At 47.5% G+C, this 15515-nt stretch overlaps 1 protein-coding gene across 1 annotated transcript in view; it reads left to right on the top strand.

Moving 5' to 3' along the window:
• The window catches only part of LOC137325558 (neurogenic locus notch homolog protein 2-like), a 160627-nt gene that overhangs the window by 91270 nt on the left and 53842 nt on the right, over positions 1-15515 (top strand). The window contains exons 10-16 of the mRNA XM_067990802.1: positions 1596-1709; positions 2630-2863; positions 4120-4230; positions 5967-6159; positions 7755-7900; positions 9937-10050; positions 12625-12744. Coding sequence (XP_067846903.1) covers positions 1596-1709; positions 2630-2863; positions 4120-4230; positions 5967-6159; positions 7755-7900; positions 9937-10050; positions 12625-12744 — 1032 coding nt within the window. The remainder of the gene's footprint in view (positions 1-1595; positions 1710-2629; positions 2864-4119; positions 4231-5966; positions 6160-7754; positions 7901-9936; positions 10051-12624; positions 12745-15515) is intronic.

The raw sequence follows: 15515 nt of genomic DNA, 5'->3' as shown, positions 1-15515 counted from the left end.
CTGCAGCAACAACAAAAAAAAATAAAATCGCAGAAGTTTTATTTCACACAGATTAATTTCGCAGCCAATTTTAGGTACCGCAGGCCGGGAGGGGGAGTCCATGGCATTTTGGTCAGGTGCTGTGCATCGTGCTCCACTTTGGACTGATGGGAGGTAGGAAGGGAAGGATGTGTTGTACCAGCCCAAATTGCCTGGTGGTGCACTCTTGTTGGATGCCAGATGGCGAGTCGTCAGAGCTGCGTGCATGTGTGTGCTGCGGGGTTGCGCTGTAACTCTTGAACGGGGCCTGGCAAGCTGGAGATTTTCCAAAACCAGGCTGAATCTGAGTCGGCTTTAACTCTTGAAGCCAAAACTGAAAAGGGTCTGTAACCTCTGGATTCTAGAAATGCAGACAAGTTACTCAATCTGACAGATGTTTTGGGAACTCAAGTGTCAGACTGAGCTCCAGTAAACCTTGTGTCAGTGTTTAAAATTATCATTTTAATTAATGTTCCATTTTATTCTTTAAGCCATTAAAAAAAATCCTTGGCTCCTTGAACTGATTGCCTGGTGCAATGCTGACTTCCACCTCTTTTTTTTGTCAGTTTTACCAACTTAACAGTTGCCACTGGCATTTGTACTTGAGCTTTCACCATAGTGTCTTTTGCCAACTGGGTCCATGTGCGAAAGGGACTTCCCTCCACCATTTGTGTTCTTGCTGTCACCAAGAGAGTGAGAGTGAAGTAAGTACTTTACCCAGCAGCAGCATTAATTCTCTCTGGGGTTTGGTTGGTGTTGCCTGAACAGTACCCTTCCAACCAGGAGGATAGTGGGGAGCAGAACGGGAGGGACAAGAGAGGAGTGCTGGAGAAGCCCAGGCTTTACGCAAATGTTTGGTGATTGGAATACTGAACGGACAAGAGTTACTCTTTTAAATCTGACAGCTCTGTGCATTCTCTCTCTCTTCCCACTCCCCTTTCAAAAAAAAAACTGATGTTTGCCCATTCCCATTGAACTAAAATGAAGTGTAGTAGCACTTGCCATGAGATGTGTCCAGACGTTTTGTATGTGTTTCCCTTCCTTTTTTTTCCTACCAAATTTCGCCTTCCTTTCTCCCTCCCCTGGAGGCTTTGTCTCCTCGCTGGGTATGGTTCCACGGGTTCCAGCATGTCTCCGAGCGGCCATGCACGAGCCGAAGACATTACATAGACTGTGCAGCACAGAAACAGGCCGTTCGGCCCAACAGGTCCATGCAGGTGTTTATGCTCCACACGAGCCTCCTCCCTCCCTACTTCATCTAACCCGGTCAGCATATCCTTCTATTCCTTTCTCCCTCATGTGTTTATCTAGCTTCCCCTTAAATGCATCTATGTTATTCGCCTCAACTACTCCATGTCGTAGTGAGTTCCATGTTTTCTAACTACTTTCTGAGTAAAGAAGTTTCTCCTGAATTCCTGATTGGATTTGTTAGTGTCTGTCTTATATTTATGGCCTCTAGTTTTGGTTTTCCCCACAAGTGGAAACATCTTCTCTACGTCTACCCTATCAAACCCCATCGTAATTTTAAAGACCTTTTAAAGATTAACTGTTTTTTTGTGTGTGTGTGCACGCTGCAGGTTTTGCTGGGAATATGTGCCAGATTGACGTCGATGAGTGTACCAGCACACCATGCCAGCACGGAGCCAAGTGTATTGATCGTCCAAATGCCTTTGAGTGCGATTGCAGTGAAGGTAAAGCAACCTGGTCCAGAAAAAATAGAAATGAAACTTAATGTTAACTGAAGTGATTGAAAGTTTACACTCGTGGAATGTTCTAGTAGTCACCTTGCCTTGTCACCCCTTTCTGACCTCCACCTACGACGTCCACTTTTGTCACTCTCAGCTGGGAGAAAAAATGCGCTGAGGCATGGGCTGCTAAAGCAGTGGTTCTTCAAACATATAATACCCAGCAGTTAAGACCTTCACATTAAGCCAATCCCTGAATCATCTAACTTTCAGATTCTAACTGAAACTGGAATTTCTACTTTGCTAACTTCCTCCTCCGCTTTACTCATGCTTTCAGCCAATTGATAATTAATGCTACCTCGCAGCATATTTTAGCATTAGGTTACTTGTCCTTGGGACACTCCTGAGCTGTAATAACTTTCCCACACTCGCTTTTAACTGCTGCATTGCCAGACTGGTTTTCAGCGGTCTGACGCCCAAAGGGGTTCAGTCACCCCTTGCTGACCGTTAACGGTGACCGCTGACATCAGAGTCAGGACGAGGTGCTGCCGCTGCTTTAAGCCATGCGTTGTAACAATCCTGTCGCGTGCTTCTGATGTTTTGTCTGTGATCCGTTTCGTTGGCCTTTCGGTGATGAACGGTATATTTGGTGGGGAGAAGGGGCGAGAGCTCATTTGTGGGACAGATAATTTGGCACAGCAAATTACTTGTTGCTCAGATTTGCTCAGGTGACTGCACTTTCACCTGCTCGGGAAGTGTTTATGTGACACTTTAGCAAATGGCCAATAGTGGTAATTGTAGAAACTCATGCAACGGAGTAAAACTGTGGAAAGAAACTAAATAGAAAAGAAAAATTAAATGTATTTATTTTTCCCCTTCCTTCCACTCTTTTTTTTCCCCCTCCCCCCTCCCAAATTGAACACAAGGCTTTACGGGGACTACCTGTGAGATTAACGAAAATGACTGCGACCCGGACCCTTGCCACTATGGAACTTGCGAGGATGGAATAGCCGGATACACCTGCAATTGCACAGCCGGCTACAAGGGCCCAATCTGCAGTGAGCAGATCGACGAATGCCAGAGTCAGCCCTGCCAGAACGGAGGCACATGCTACGACCGTGTGAATAATTACAAGTGCCGCTGTCCGGTTGGCACCTCAGGCAAGTAGCAATTTGGAAGAACCAGTCCCGTGAGGTCCAGGTAAAACATCCAGAAACTTGACCTGGCCTGCTATTTGCCGGACCCCCCCCACCCCCCCCGCTCCCACTTTAACTTGTGATGATGCTTCTTGTGCCCCACTGTTAATCCTTCATCGCAAATTGCTCACCGTGCCATCGCCACCACCTGTCGACAGACCTGTAACCACCAGTACTTCATCCTCGTGTTGTGCAGGCACAGCCCAAATTTGGGAGTACAGAATCGATATCAGTACCACTGTGTGTTTGTCCACAGTTTAAGCAGATATCGTGTGAAGATCAGAATCGTAGAATGATACAGCACAGAAGGAGGGATTCAGCCCGTCGTTCCTTTGCCGGCTCTTTGAAAGAGCTGTCGAATTAGTCCCACTCCTCTTTCCCCATAGCCCTGCAAATTTTTTCCCTTGAACTATTTATCCAATTCCCTTTTGAAAGTTACTATTGAATCTGCCTCCACTATCCTTTCAGGCAGTGCATTCCAGATCATAACAACTCGCTGCTTAAAATTTTTTTTCATCTTGTTCTTTTGCCAATTACCTTAAATCTTGTGTCCTCTGCTTACCGACCCTTCTGCCGCTAGAAACAGTCCTTATTTACTTTATCAAAACACTTCATGATTTTGAACACCTCTATCAAATCTCCCTTTAACCTTCTCTGCTCTAAGGAGATCAACCCCAGCTTGGCCAGTCTCTCTACATAACTGAAGTCCCTTGTCTTTGGTACCATTCTGGTAAATCCTCTGTACTCTCTCCAAGGTCTTGACATCATTCCTAAAGTGTGGTGCTCAGAATTGGCCACAATTCTCCAGCTGGGGCCTAACCAGTGTTTTAAAAAGGTTTAACATAACTTCCTTGCTTTTGTATTCTATGCCTCTATTAATAAAACCCAGGATCTCATATGCCTTTTTAACAGCCTTCTCAACTTACCCTGCCACCCTCCAAGACTTGTGTAACCTACACCCCCAGGTCTCTCTGTTTCTGCACCCCCTTTTAAAATTACTACCAAAATGCATCACTTCACACTTCTGTGTCAAATTTCATCTGCCATGTGTCCGCCCATTTCACCCGTCTGTGAAGCACCATTGCAGATTTCACATGGCCACGCTGCGTAATTATGCTTCTTGTTGCAGTTGTGTCATTTGATCCTGCTGTTCTGCAACGTTGCATTTAACGAGCGATAAATTTGGAGTTTTAAAAAAAAATGTCTGAACGATCCTGCAGGTGTCAATTGCGAGATTAACTACGATGACTGTGCCAGTAACCCGTGTGACTATGGAAGCTGTCAAGATGGCATCAATCGGTATGACTGTGTCTGCAGCCCCGGCTATACAGGTAGGACCAGGGTGCCATAAAGCGAGAAAACGTAGATTTGGGTTGCTGCTGCCGGCGTGCCCTGCGGTCCTGCTTTCTAACTTGTGCACAATCTGCCTCACCTGTCGACAGGTCACTAATGTTTCCGTTCTAAAAGGAATTGGCCTTGTAGGAATACATCAAAGGAAAGGACCTGCTTTTATATTGCTCTTTTCACGACCTCTGGACGTCCCAAAGCATCTCATGTCGCATGAAGTACTTTTGAAGTGCAGTCACTGTTGTAAAGTAGGAAATGCGGCAGCCTATTTGTGCACAGCAAGTTCGCACAAACAGCAGTGAAATAAGCGACCAGATAATCTGGTTTAGTGATGTTGGTCGAGAGATAAACATTAGCCAGGATCGCGGGGAGAACTCCCCTTGCTCTTCTTCGAAATAGTGTCTTGGGATCTTTTACATCCAACTGAGAGGGCAGACACTGGCCTTGGTTTAACATCTCATCCAAAAGATGGCACCTCTGCCAGTGCAGCACTCGAGGCACCACCTTCACCTTCTTCCCTTCCCCTGCTTTTTAAAAAAAAACCTCAAGGAATGGAGTCCGTGAGCCATCTCCCAGTACATGATCCCGATCCTCAGGATCTATTCCGCATCCTACTGTCGTTGCTGAACCATTGAGTTTTTTTTACATTGCGTGATTCCAATCCTTTGTTGGGGAGGTGGTGAGGGAGGAATGGTTTCTCCTTAGCGTGCAAGGCAAAGGCACCTTTCAAGGCCACTTGGATTTTGACTCCAACTGTAGTTTGCAAACTTTTGAGTCTGCAGTGTGGATTATTCGTGCGTGTCAATCTCACTAAGTTATTGAAATTTTGGTATAATGCGAAGAGCAATATCTTGTTGATTTTATGTATTACATGTGTTACGTTTTATAACTATAGAATAGTCTGCATCCATTTCTTCTGTATGAAATGGTTAGTGTGTGTGTGTGTGTGTGTGTGTGTGTGTGTGTGTATACGACCTAGCAATCAATGGGCCCACTGTTTTTGAAGAGATGGCGGGGGAGTGCGGGTGGAAAGAAAGCTCCTCTGTGCAGTGCAATCATAAACCTGTTTAGAAACAATAGGTTTACAATTTCATTTCTCAAAGCATAGAGCAAATCTTCCCCGATGGTCTCTAAACCTTGGCCGGAGCTAACAGGTGTTCGGGCGATGTGCTTTGACACGAGCTCAGTCATACCCATCTAGCTGACAAAAGAAAAGTTCAGGCATTTGTTGTTCGATCAAGGCCGTGCCCTCTTTAATTAGAGATGAGCAACAGATCTCTTCGACATATTTGATGTTTTGTTTTATTTCAAAAATTAAATCCATCGGCAATTTTTGGTTCTCTGCAATGAAAATCACCAGTTGCAACCAAGAGGCCAGGAAGGTGTCTTGCTTCTGGCCGTCTGCTGCTATTGTTCCAACTCATGACTAGCAAGTGTAATAGTAGTTTACATTGAGTTGGCTTATTTTCCTCCAGTTCCTCCATTCCCTTCCCGCCGCCCCCCCCCCCGACTCTTGCCAAACGCGGTCTCACCTGAGACCTGTCGCGGTATTTTGATTTCCCTATCAAATCTGGAGAGAATAGACAACTGAATTGCGGGGAGGTTGGGGTGATGGTGCAGACAGAGATTGAAAAGAGGTGCCTCTGACCTGACGGGAAGGCCTCTTGAGTTCGGCTGCGTTTGACCGCGCGTTCATGCGTTTCCATGTTCCCGCTTGCAGGTCCCATGTGCAACGTTGACATCGACGAATGTGCCTCCAACCCGTGTCACAACGGTGGCACGTGCTTCGATAAAATCAACCGCTTCGCATGCCGCTGCCCTGAGGGCTATCACGATCCCCACTGTATATCGGAAGTGGACGAGTGTAAGAGCAGCCCTTGTATTCATGGCACGTGTGTGGACGACGTCAACAGGTCAGTTCCTGTCTTTCTCGGTTCATTTTCTTCCTGTCTCTTTTTAGGATGGCTGAATTTGACTTCGTAGAATCATAGAACGATACAGCACAGGAGGAGGCCATTCGGCCCATCGTGCCTGTGGTGGGGGGGGGGCAGCAGGGGGCAGGGAAACCCAAGTGTCACTGAGTGAGAGAGCCGGGATTCCTCCTCCTGATCGTTATCCAGTGATTCCCGCAGGACGGTGCTGATCTATATGGATGTTGGGTGCAGACAGGATTTGGGCCTGGCTGTGATGTTCAAATAGCCTGGTGAGGCTGACTTGCTTGAAAATGGCCCCTTGAAAGCTTGGACCAGCATGAATCGTTGATCTACGTGGGGCTGCGTGGAGAACTCATGCGTTTGAGGCCGCAAAGTGAATTGCCAATGTGAATGAATAGTTGAGGGTAAGATTGAGATGCTTTTACTGTATGTGTAGGAACTGTTGGGTATCTGAGAATAAACACGAGGAGGTTATAATCTGAACCCAGATCTTCCATTTGGACTTATTGGACCTGGTGTTTTCTGTTTGTTCTTTCGCATGCACAGTTGAACTGCATGTCGAAATTGTCTTTTTTTTTAAGCGCAGTAAATAGGTACATGGTGTGTGCAAGATGTTTCGTATGATATATATATTCCGTTGAACATAATGGGTCAATAAATTTTCACGTCGTCCTTACAGGTTGTATGTTTATGTTGTCGGGATCTCTTTCCAGTGTTGTCTGTTCACAGCACGAGTGGCCATGCCAGTCACTACACACAAAGAGCAGTGATTTTGCAGCTGTGGAGATCCGTTAGAGATCGATAGGAACAAAAAAAGAAAGGCTTGCATTTATATAGCGCCTTTCACGAACTCAGGATGCCCCATAGCGCTTTGCAATGAAGTACTTTTGACGTGTAGCCACTGTTGTAGGAAAGGCAGAAGCCAATTTGAGCACAGCAAGATCCCACAAACAGCAAATGTGATAACGACCAGATAATCTGTATTAGTGATGTTGGTCGAGCGAAAAATATTGGTCAGAACACGGGGAGAACTCCCCTGAGCGGGTAGACCGGGCCTGGGGTTTATCATCACCCGAAAGACGGCACTTCTGACAGTGCAGCACTCCCTCAGTACTGCACTGGAGTGTCAGCCTAGATTTTGTGCTCAAATCTCGGGAGCGGGACTTGAATCCACGTCGTTCAGGCTCGTGGCAAGAGTGCTACCCACTGAGCCACGGCTGATGGGGTTCGATCGTCTCTCGGCTTCAAGAGTCCTGAGGGTTTGTGTTGTCAATAAATGTTCTCTGTGTCTGACAGCTTTGAGCTCTGCCAACTGTACTTCACTGGAGGCTGATGTCTCTGTTTGTCTAATCGTGAGTTTACGAAGGAGATTTCAGCTACTACTTCGGGCTCAAGTGATGTGGAGTTCAGTGCAACTTTTTTTTTTGTTTGAAACTATGGATTAATTTACAGCACCTCTCTACGTTTCATTAGTGTGACTTCTCCAAACAAGGGAAGCTTGTGGTTAAATCGGTGTGAGTCGTGCTTTGTGTGCAGCTAATGTTTTCTCTCCCGTTTTTTTTATTTTCGTGCAGCTACCAGTGCGTTTGCGAGGCCGGCTGGGCGGGAGTCAATTGCGACGTGGACAAAGACGAGTGCGAGTCGAACCCTTGCCAGCACGGTGGGACCTGTGAGAATCTCGTCAACGGTTACAGGTGCACGTGCGTGAAGGGGTTCAAAGGTGAGTGAGGGGCGGGGAGGCATTGAATGGGTGGAAGTGACAGTAACGCTGTCCTATCGGAAGATTGGCACTAAAGTTGCTGATTCTGATAGTGCAGAATTGAACTGTCCTCGTTAGAATTGTACAGCACAGGAGGCGGCCGTTCGGCCCATCGTGCCTGAAAGAGCTGCCCAATTAGTCTCACTCCCCTGCTCGTTCGCCTTAGCGCTGCAAATTTTTCCCTTTTCAAGGTTCCCTGCACCAGAAAAATTACTCCTTTAGGAGAAGCGGTTTCCTGAAGCAGTTCTCCTGTTCAGGTGGGTTTTATACTTTCCATAAGGAGAGGAATGGCTGGGTGATGTGTTCACCTTTTTTCGAGCAAAAAAAAAGGCTTTTCATTTTTTTGCTTTCTACGTTTGCTGTTCTCTGGCTGAGGAGCGAGTCAGCAATACTGCTCTTGAGCCAGCGTGGATTTGTGAAGGGTAGGTCATGCCTGACGAACCTGATTGAATTTTTTTGACTCAAGTAGTGGACAGGGGAATGTCTATGGATGAGCCAGGACTTTCAGGATTGAAGTTAAGGGGACACCTCTATACACAAGGAGAAGTTTGGAACTCTCCTCTGCAAACAGCGGTTGTTAACTTTAAATCTGAGGTTGATAGATTTTTGTTAACCAAGGGCATTAAGGGATATGGGGCTAAGGTGGGTCTCTGGAGTTAGGTCACAGATCAACCATGATCTCATTGAATGGCAGTCCAGGCTCAAGGAGCTAAATGGCCTACTCCTGTTCCTGTGCTTTGATTAAATCCCTACCTCCACTCCTACCTCAGGATATATAGGAATGTAGCCTGAGGGTGATTAATCAGCTGTGTTTTCTTTCTTGAGCTTGAGATTTTGTGATTTCCCCCCCCCCCCACCTTCATTTCTTGAGTCTCTCACTGCCACACTCCACCCATATGGCGAAAGTGTGGACAGGTAGCTGATCTGGGCCCCAGCTACGCATTGGAGCTGCATTTCTCCATTACTTTATGTCTGAAAGCAACTGCCCTCTGCCTAGCATGACCTCCCAGTGATACAGCCACCTTGGGTCACGCGCCTGGTGTTGAATACGTGGATAGATATGTTTGTGTGCATCGACAGAAGAAAATCTTTGTGGGAAACTGGTGGTCCTTTGGGACTGACCTTTCACCTCTGGGACCTTAACTCAAATGCCGCCCAGGCTGATGATGCCTGTGAGTTGCTACTTGGAACAGTTTTGGGCAATCTCAATTTTTGTTTTTGTTATTCATTCTCGGGACATGGGTGTCGCTGGCCAGGCCCACATTTATTGCCCAGGCCGATAGAAGGTGGTGGTGAGCCATCGCAGTCCGTGTGGTGAAGGTACTCCCACGGTGCTGTTCGGTAGGGAGTTCCAGGATTTGACCCAGCGACAATGAAGGAACGGAGATGTATGTCCAACTCGGGATGGTGTGTGACCTGGAGGGGCACTTGGAGGTGATGCTGTTCCCCGAGCACCTTATCCTTCTCGGTGGTGGAGGTCACGGGTTTGAGAGGGGCTGCCGAAGAAGTCTTGGCGACTTGCTGCAGCCCACCCTGTAGCTAGTACACGTTGCAACCGCGGTGCGGCGATGGTGGAGGGAGTGGATGTTTAGGCAAGTGGGTGGGCCGCCAGTCAGTGGTGTTTGGTCGGGAGTTCCAGGATTTTGAACCAGCGATCGTCCCTTGTGGGCATGGTCTATGTGCAAAACTGTCCCAAATTTGCCACCAAGTGGCAATCTCACTCATTGAAGCCCCTGGAGGCTGATGTGGTAACGAAGGGAAAGATGTCACGACGGTGCAGTGGGCAGTGCTCTTCTGACTTTGGGTCAAAGGTGCATTGTTGGCGTGGGGTAGAGTAGAGGGCTCTTCGCTCTGCATCTACCATGCAGAGCTGGGAATTCCTGGTCAGGGTGCCTGAAGTAACAGGAGTTCCGTTGCCTAAAACTAATATCTTAATGAGCACCTTAAAAAATGAAAAAAAAATAATCTTTTTCTCTCTCTCTTTTCTGAATCTTGAGGATCTGACTGCCAAATCAACATAAACGAATGTGCGTCAAACCCCTGCCTGAACAAAGGAACCTGTGTGGATGCAGTGAATATCTATTACTGCGTCTGCTCTCTCCCGTATACTGGTAAGGGTTAGAAAGAAAAAAAAACAAGGAGGGCGCATCGGGAATGATGGTTTTTTCCTAGGTGGTTCCTTGTGGGTGAGGAGGAAGTTGCTGACTTGTGATTCTGCTGCCCTGTGCTTGAGAGTGAGCAGTAAAATAGAAAGGTGCCTTGACTGGGAAGAGCAGTTGAGCACGAACAATGTGAAAACAAAAAAAAAAACAAAAAAAATCTGCAGCCGGCAGGGATGCGTGTTGTTTTGGGTTTGAGCGCACGAGTATCTGTTTCAGAATTCAGCCGCGCCTCCTGCCAGAAGGTAACTAACTGTGTGCCACAGAGTCCCTTTGAGTTATTGCCTGATTAACACGCCAGGTCCATAAGTATCAAATTTCGACGTCAAACAGTTTCGAACCACTGGTGTGCATTTTTATTATTTTAACTTGTGTGAAGCCAATGCAGTTGCGGAAATCCTTGAAACTCTTCCTGGTGCAGACGTGAGACTGGGGTGGGGTGGGGTGGGGTCTCTCTTCTAGTTAGGTGTTGAACTTAACGATCCTGACCGCCAAAATCGTGCTACATGACAAACATATTGACTTCCTCGTTTTGATTTAGGAAAGAGATGTTGTGTTTAGTTAGCTGATCTCGACGGGAGGGGGTGATGAAATTGCCGGGGAAATTAAAAAAAAACCTGCCAGGGATCGTGTGCTGCTGCTCATTTTACTGTAACGCACACGTGTGGCTGTCAGGTGAAGATAGGATCAAGCTCAGCGATGGTATCTCCTCCATTATCAAGCATCTGGATCGTGATCGGGATGCGGGAAGGGTGGCTGGTTTATTTCCTCCCCTTTCCTCTCCCAGTCCCCTCTCTGGCACTAAGGGTGATTCTAGCTCTGCTGTGATCAGCTAACTTAGCACAGGGCTGTGGGTGCATTTGGTCTGTCTCGCTCGGTACCACATTACTTTGTAGCTTTACCCACCGGCCGATCGGGGAAGGAATTGCGTTTATGTAGCACCTTTTACCACCTCGGTATCCCAAAATACTTTACAGCCAATGAAGTACTTTTTGAAGTGTGTAGTCACTGTTGTAATGTTGGGACCTTGCTGTGCACAAATTTCCATGAACAGCAATGAGATAACCGGATAATCTAATTCAAGTGTTGGTTGAGGGGTAACTATTAACCAGGACACCGGGGACAACTCCCCTGCTCTTCTTTGAATAGTGCCATAGGATCTTTTACGTCCACCTTAGAGGGCAGGTGGGGTCCTCTGTTTAACGTCCCATCTGAAAGCTGGCACCTCTGACAGTGCAGCGCTCCCTCAGTGCCACGCTGGGTGTGTCAGCCTGGATTGTGTGCTTCGGCCTCTGGAGTGGGACTTGACTCAGAGGCGAGAGCACCACCACTGAGCCACAGCTGATGCCGTTACACGAGGACATAGACTTGAGAGCTCTGGCGGCTTGTGCTGGTCATAAACTGTTCAAGCTCGGCACAGGCCCGTTCAGTCTGAATCGGTGTTTCGCTCGACATGAGCTGCCCAGTCTAATGCTACTCTCCAATATCCTCCTCCTTCAAGCAACTATCTAACTCCCTTTTAAAAATATTTGTTGAATGTGTTTTCATTGTTAAGTCAGATAACGATGCGTGTGATCAGTTTAGTCTGGCTGTGCTGATGGGAAAGGTGGCTGAAGGTCTTTCCCAAGCATTCTGAAGGTGCAGATTACATTTATTTTTAAACTATATAGGCAGAACTGTTTGATTGCACTGTGTGTTATTGCCAAGTTGTGTTGTTTTCAAACCTTTTGGTACATCGTGCACATTTCAGATTAGTTTCTGACCCTGTTTTTGTGTCTTTGCTGAGCATTGCTGTTGTATGGCCTGTTTATTGTCTGTTTTCCAAACCCAGCCACGCCCTTGGCTAGGAGGAAGAGTGGCTGCTGAAGTTCGAGACCCTTCACGCTGTTCATTTCTTTCTCACAACCACCGCTGTCTTTTCTCCTCTCTACCATCAACAGTCTGCACCCCCCTTCTCCCCACCGCACCCCCTCTCCCAGGACTGCCGCATTGAGGCAATGACCGGGGCCTGAATATTGGCAGACCTGTTACTGGAATCATGCAGCACAGAAGGAGGCCATTCGGCCCACCGTGCCTGTGCTGGCTCTTTGAAAGAGCTATCCAATTAGTCCCACTCCCCCCACTCTTTACCCGTGGCCCTGTTAAATTTTTTCCTTTTCAAGTAATTTATCCAGTTCCCTTTTGAAAGTCACTTGAATCTGCTTCCACCGCCCTTTCAGGGCGTGCATTCCAGATCACAACTCGCTGCGTTCATATATATTAAAAAAAAAAGTCTCCTCGTTTCCCCTCTGGTTCTTTTGCCAATGATCATAAACCCCTCATAATTTTGAACGTCTCTATTAAATCTCTCCTTAACCTTCTCTGCTCGAAGGAGAACATCCCCAGCTGAAGCAGAGGTGCCCTGTTTGAACGTGTTTCCCCTGCAAGCGGCATTGTACAGAGGACACTGGCGTCGTTGCAGCAGTCCAGACCTTGCCTGGCTCTAATGGATTTTTGTTCCTCCTTCTTCCCTCCCCTTCTGTCCAGGCAAGGATTGCGAGTTTGTTCTCGCTCCGTGTTCCTCCCAGCCGTGTGAAAATGGAGGTGTCTGCAGTGAAACTGACGACTACGAGAACTACATGTGCGTGTGCACAGTGGGTTGGCAAGGTGAGGTGTTACTCGGGGACAGGAGGGAGCCCCTTCAGCATCTCGAACCTTCTCCGCCATTCAATTCGATCACGGCTGATCTGTACCTCAACTGCATTTAGCCACCATATCCCTTGAGACCCTCATCCAACAAAAATCTGTCAATCTCAGTCTTAAAAACTCCAATTGACCCCCAGCATCCGCAGCCTTTTGGGAGGGAGAGAAGTCCAGATTTCGACGACCCTTTGTGTGGAAAAGTGCTTCCTGATTTCCCTCCTGAATGGCCTAGCTCTAATTTTAAGATTCTGACCGCTTGTTCTTGGTTCCCCCACCACAGGAAATAGTTCCTCTATATCCACCCTGTCGAATCCCTTTATCTTTTTAAACATTTCGATCAGATCACCCCTCAGTCTTCTATACTCAAGGGAATACAAGCCAAGTTTATATAACCTGTCCTCATAATTTAACCCTCTAAGCCCCGATCTGGTGAATCTGCACTGCACCCCCTCGAACGCCAATATATCCTCCCTGAGGTATGATGCCCAGTACTGAACCCAGTACTCCAGATGAGGTCTGACCAAGGCTCTGTACAACTGAAGTATAACTTCCTCCTCTCTTCATAACAAGATGGCGTACAAAGCTTGTCAGAGATGGAACAGTACTGACAAAGACCTTCTTTCTCTCTTCCCTCCCCGCCCCCCCACACAACCCCTATCTAGTTTGTTCTTCTGAAGGTACTGACATGTGTTGGAGTGTACAGCCCACAGCCCACAGCGAGTGTTGGCTGGCTTTCTTCGCCTATGGAAGTCCTGACAACTAAGCCCAATCCAGTATTTGCTGAGTGTCCACAAGTGCACACTTTCCAGTAGGGGATTAGGAATAGGGTCAGTGGAAAAGTTGCTGGACTTCTCTGTCCCCTCCTACTAACCCCGAGATGCCAAAGCCAGTTGTAGCCCCATCTCTGCTCCTGCCTCAGCTCATCTGCTGCTGAAACCCTCATTCATGCCTTTGTTACGTCTAGACTCGACTATTCCAATGCTCTCCTGGGCGGCCTCCCATCTTCCATCCTCCATAAACTTGAGCTCATCCAAATCTCTGCTGCCCGTATCCTAACTCGCACCAAGTCCCATTCACCCGTCATCCCTGTGCTCGCTGACCTACATTGGCTCCCAGTCCAGGAACGCCTCAGTTTTAAAATTCTCATCCTTATTTTCAAATCCCTCCATGGCTTCGCCCCTCCCTCTCTCTGTAACCTCCTCCAGCCCTACAACTCTCCGAGATCTCTGCGCTCCTCCAATTCTTGCCTCTTGCCCATCCCCGATTTTAATCGATCCACCTTCAGCTGCCTTGGCCCTGAGCTCTGGAATTCCCTCCCTAAACCTCTCAGCCTCTCCACCTCTCTCTTCTTTAAGACGCTTCTTAAAATCTATCTCTTTTACCAAGCTTTTAGTCACCTCTCCTGATATCTCCTTATGTGGCTTAGTGTCAAATTTTGTCTGATGAAGCGCTTTGGGACGTTCTGCAACGTTAAAGGGGATATATAAATGCAAGTTGTTGTTGTAGCAGGGGCCCATTTAGGAGCAGTTGGATTGAACTTGTGAGCACTGCACTGAAATAGCTCCTGAACTCTCAGTTCTGTTCATTGAGAAGCCTGGAGACTTTGACTGAATTCCAATTGCTCCTCAAACATCAGGGATTTGTGCATCTCTTATCAACGCACCTCATTAGCGCACTGTGCGATGAGGTGGCAGAGTTCTGCCCCTATAATTCTTTGAAGTGATTTCCTAATTTCACCTGGAAACGTCTCGAAGCGGCCAAAGCATTACTCCAGAGAGGAAGGTGAAATCAGAAGCAAGTTGACCAGTGCTGCACTTGCGTCCTCTGTCAGCTCGCTGGTGAACGGAGCAGAGAGTGAGGCGGCAGTAAGATGACTTAGAAAATAGGGGGTGAGGGACGGGAATGGTTCAGCGGGTCGTTACCCTGCCCAATACGGTACTAGATCTCGGGGAGCAGGAAGTCCCAGGTTTGAGCCCTGACGCGTGCTGAGTTCATTGGGATGGCAGTGATTGCGCTACAGTTGGCCCCCGTGACCCTGGGCTGAGAAGGGGAAGAGCCAGCTAGGCTTCCCGCTGATCACTGTCTGGAAAGTGCACGTGCAGATGTTTATGCTGGGCTGTGATGCCCGGCTTAACGGTCGCTGCCGAGGCTTCGAGTATGATGGACGGTCTTGTGAGCAGAGGGCTGCGGCTGCCTTTTGAAGCAGTCGCTGCTTTCAAAGCAAGAGGGTTGGTGTGGGGGAGGGGGTAGAAACCTGTGGGGAGATGTTTGCTTGAAGAAAATGGGGAAGCGGGCAGGAGAAAACCTGACTTGAAGGCTGAGGGGTGACCTTATAGAGGTCTTTAAACTTACGAAGGGGTTTGATAGGGTAGATGTAGGGAAGATGTTTCCACTTGTACGGGAATCCAAAACTAGGGGCCATAAATATAAGATAGTCACTATTAAATCCAATAAGGAATGCAAGAGAAACTTTACCCAGAGAGTGGTGAGAATGTAGTTGAGGCCAATGGTGCAGATGCATTTAAGGGCAAGTTAGATAAACGCAAAGGAATGGAAGGATATGCTGATTGGGTGAGATGAAATAAGGAGGGAGGAAGCTTCGTGTGGAGCATAAACACCGGCAGAGACCAGTTGGGCCGAATGGCCTGTTTCTGTGCTGTAAATTACATTGAAGAAAAATCAGGCAATTAAATATTGTGTAGGCACTTGATCCCTATGGCATTTGCTTCCTGTGT

The sequence above is a fragment of the Heptranchias perlo genome, chromosome 9 (assembly GCF_035084215.1).
Source record: "Heptranchias perlo isolate sHepPer1 chromosome 9, sHepPer1.hap1, whole genome shotgun sequence".
Classification (NCBI taxonomy): domain Eukaryota; kingdom Metazoa; phylum Chordata; class Chondrichthyes; order Hexanchiformes; family Hexanchidae; genus Heptranchias; species Heptranchias perlo.
Note: the sequence above shows the minus strand (reverse complement) of the source record. Positions and strands in the feature narration are given on the sequence as shown.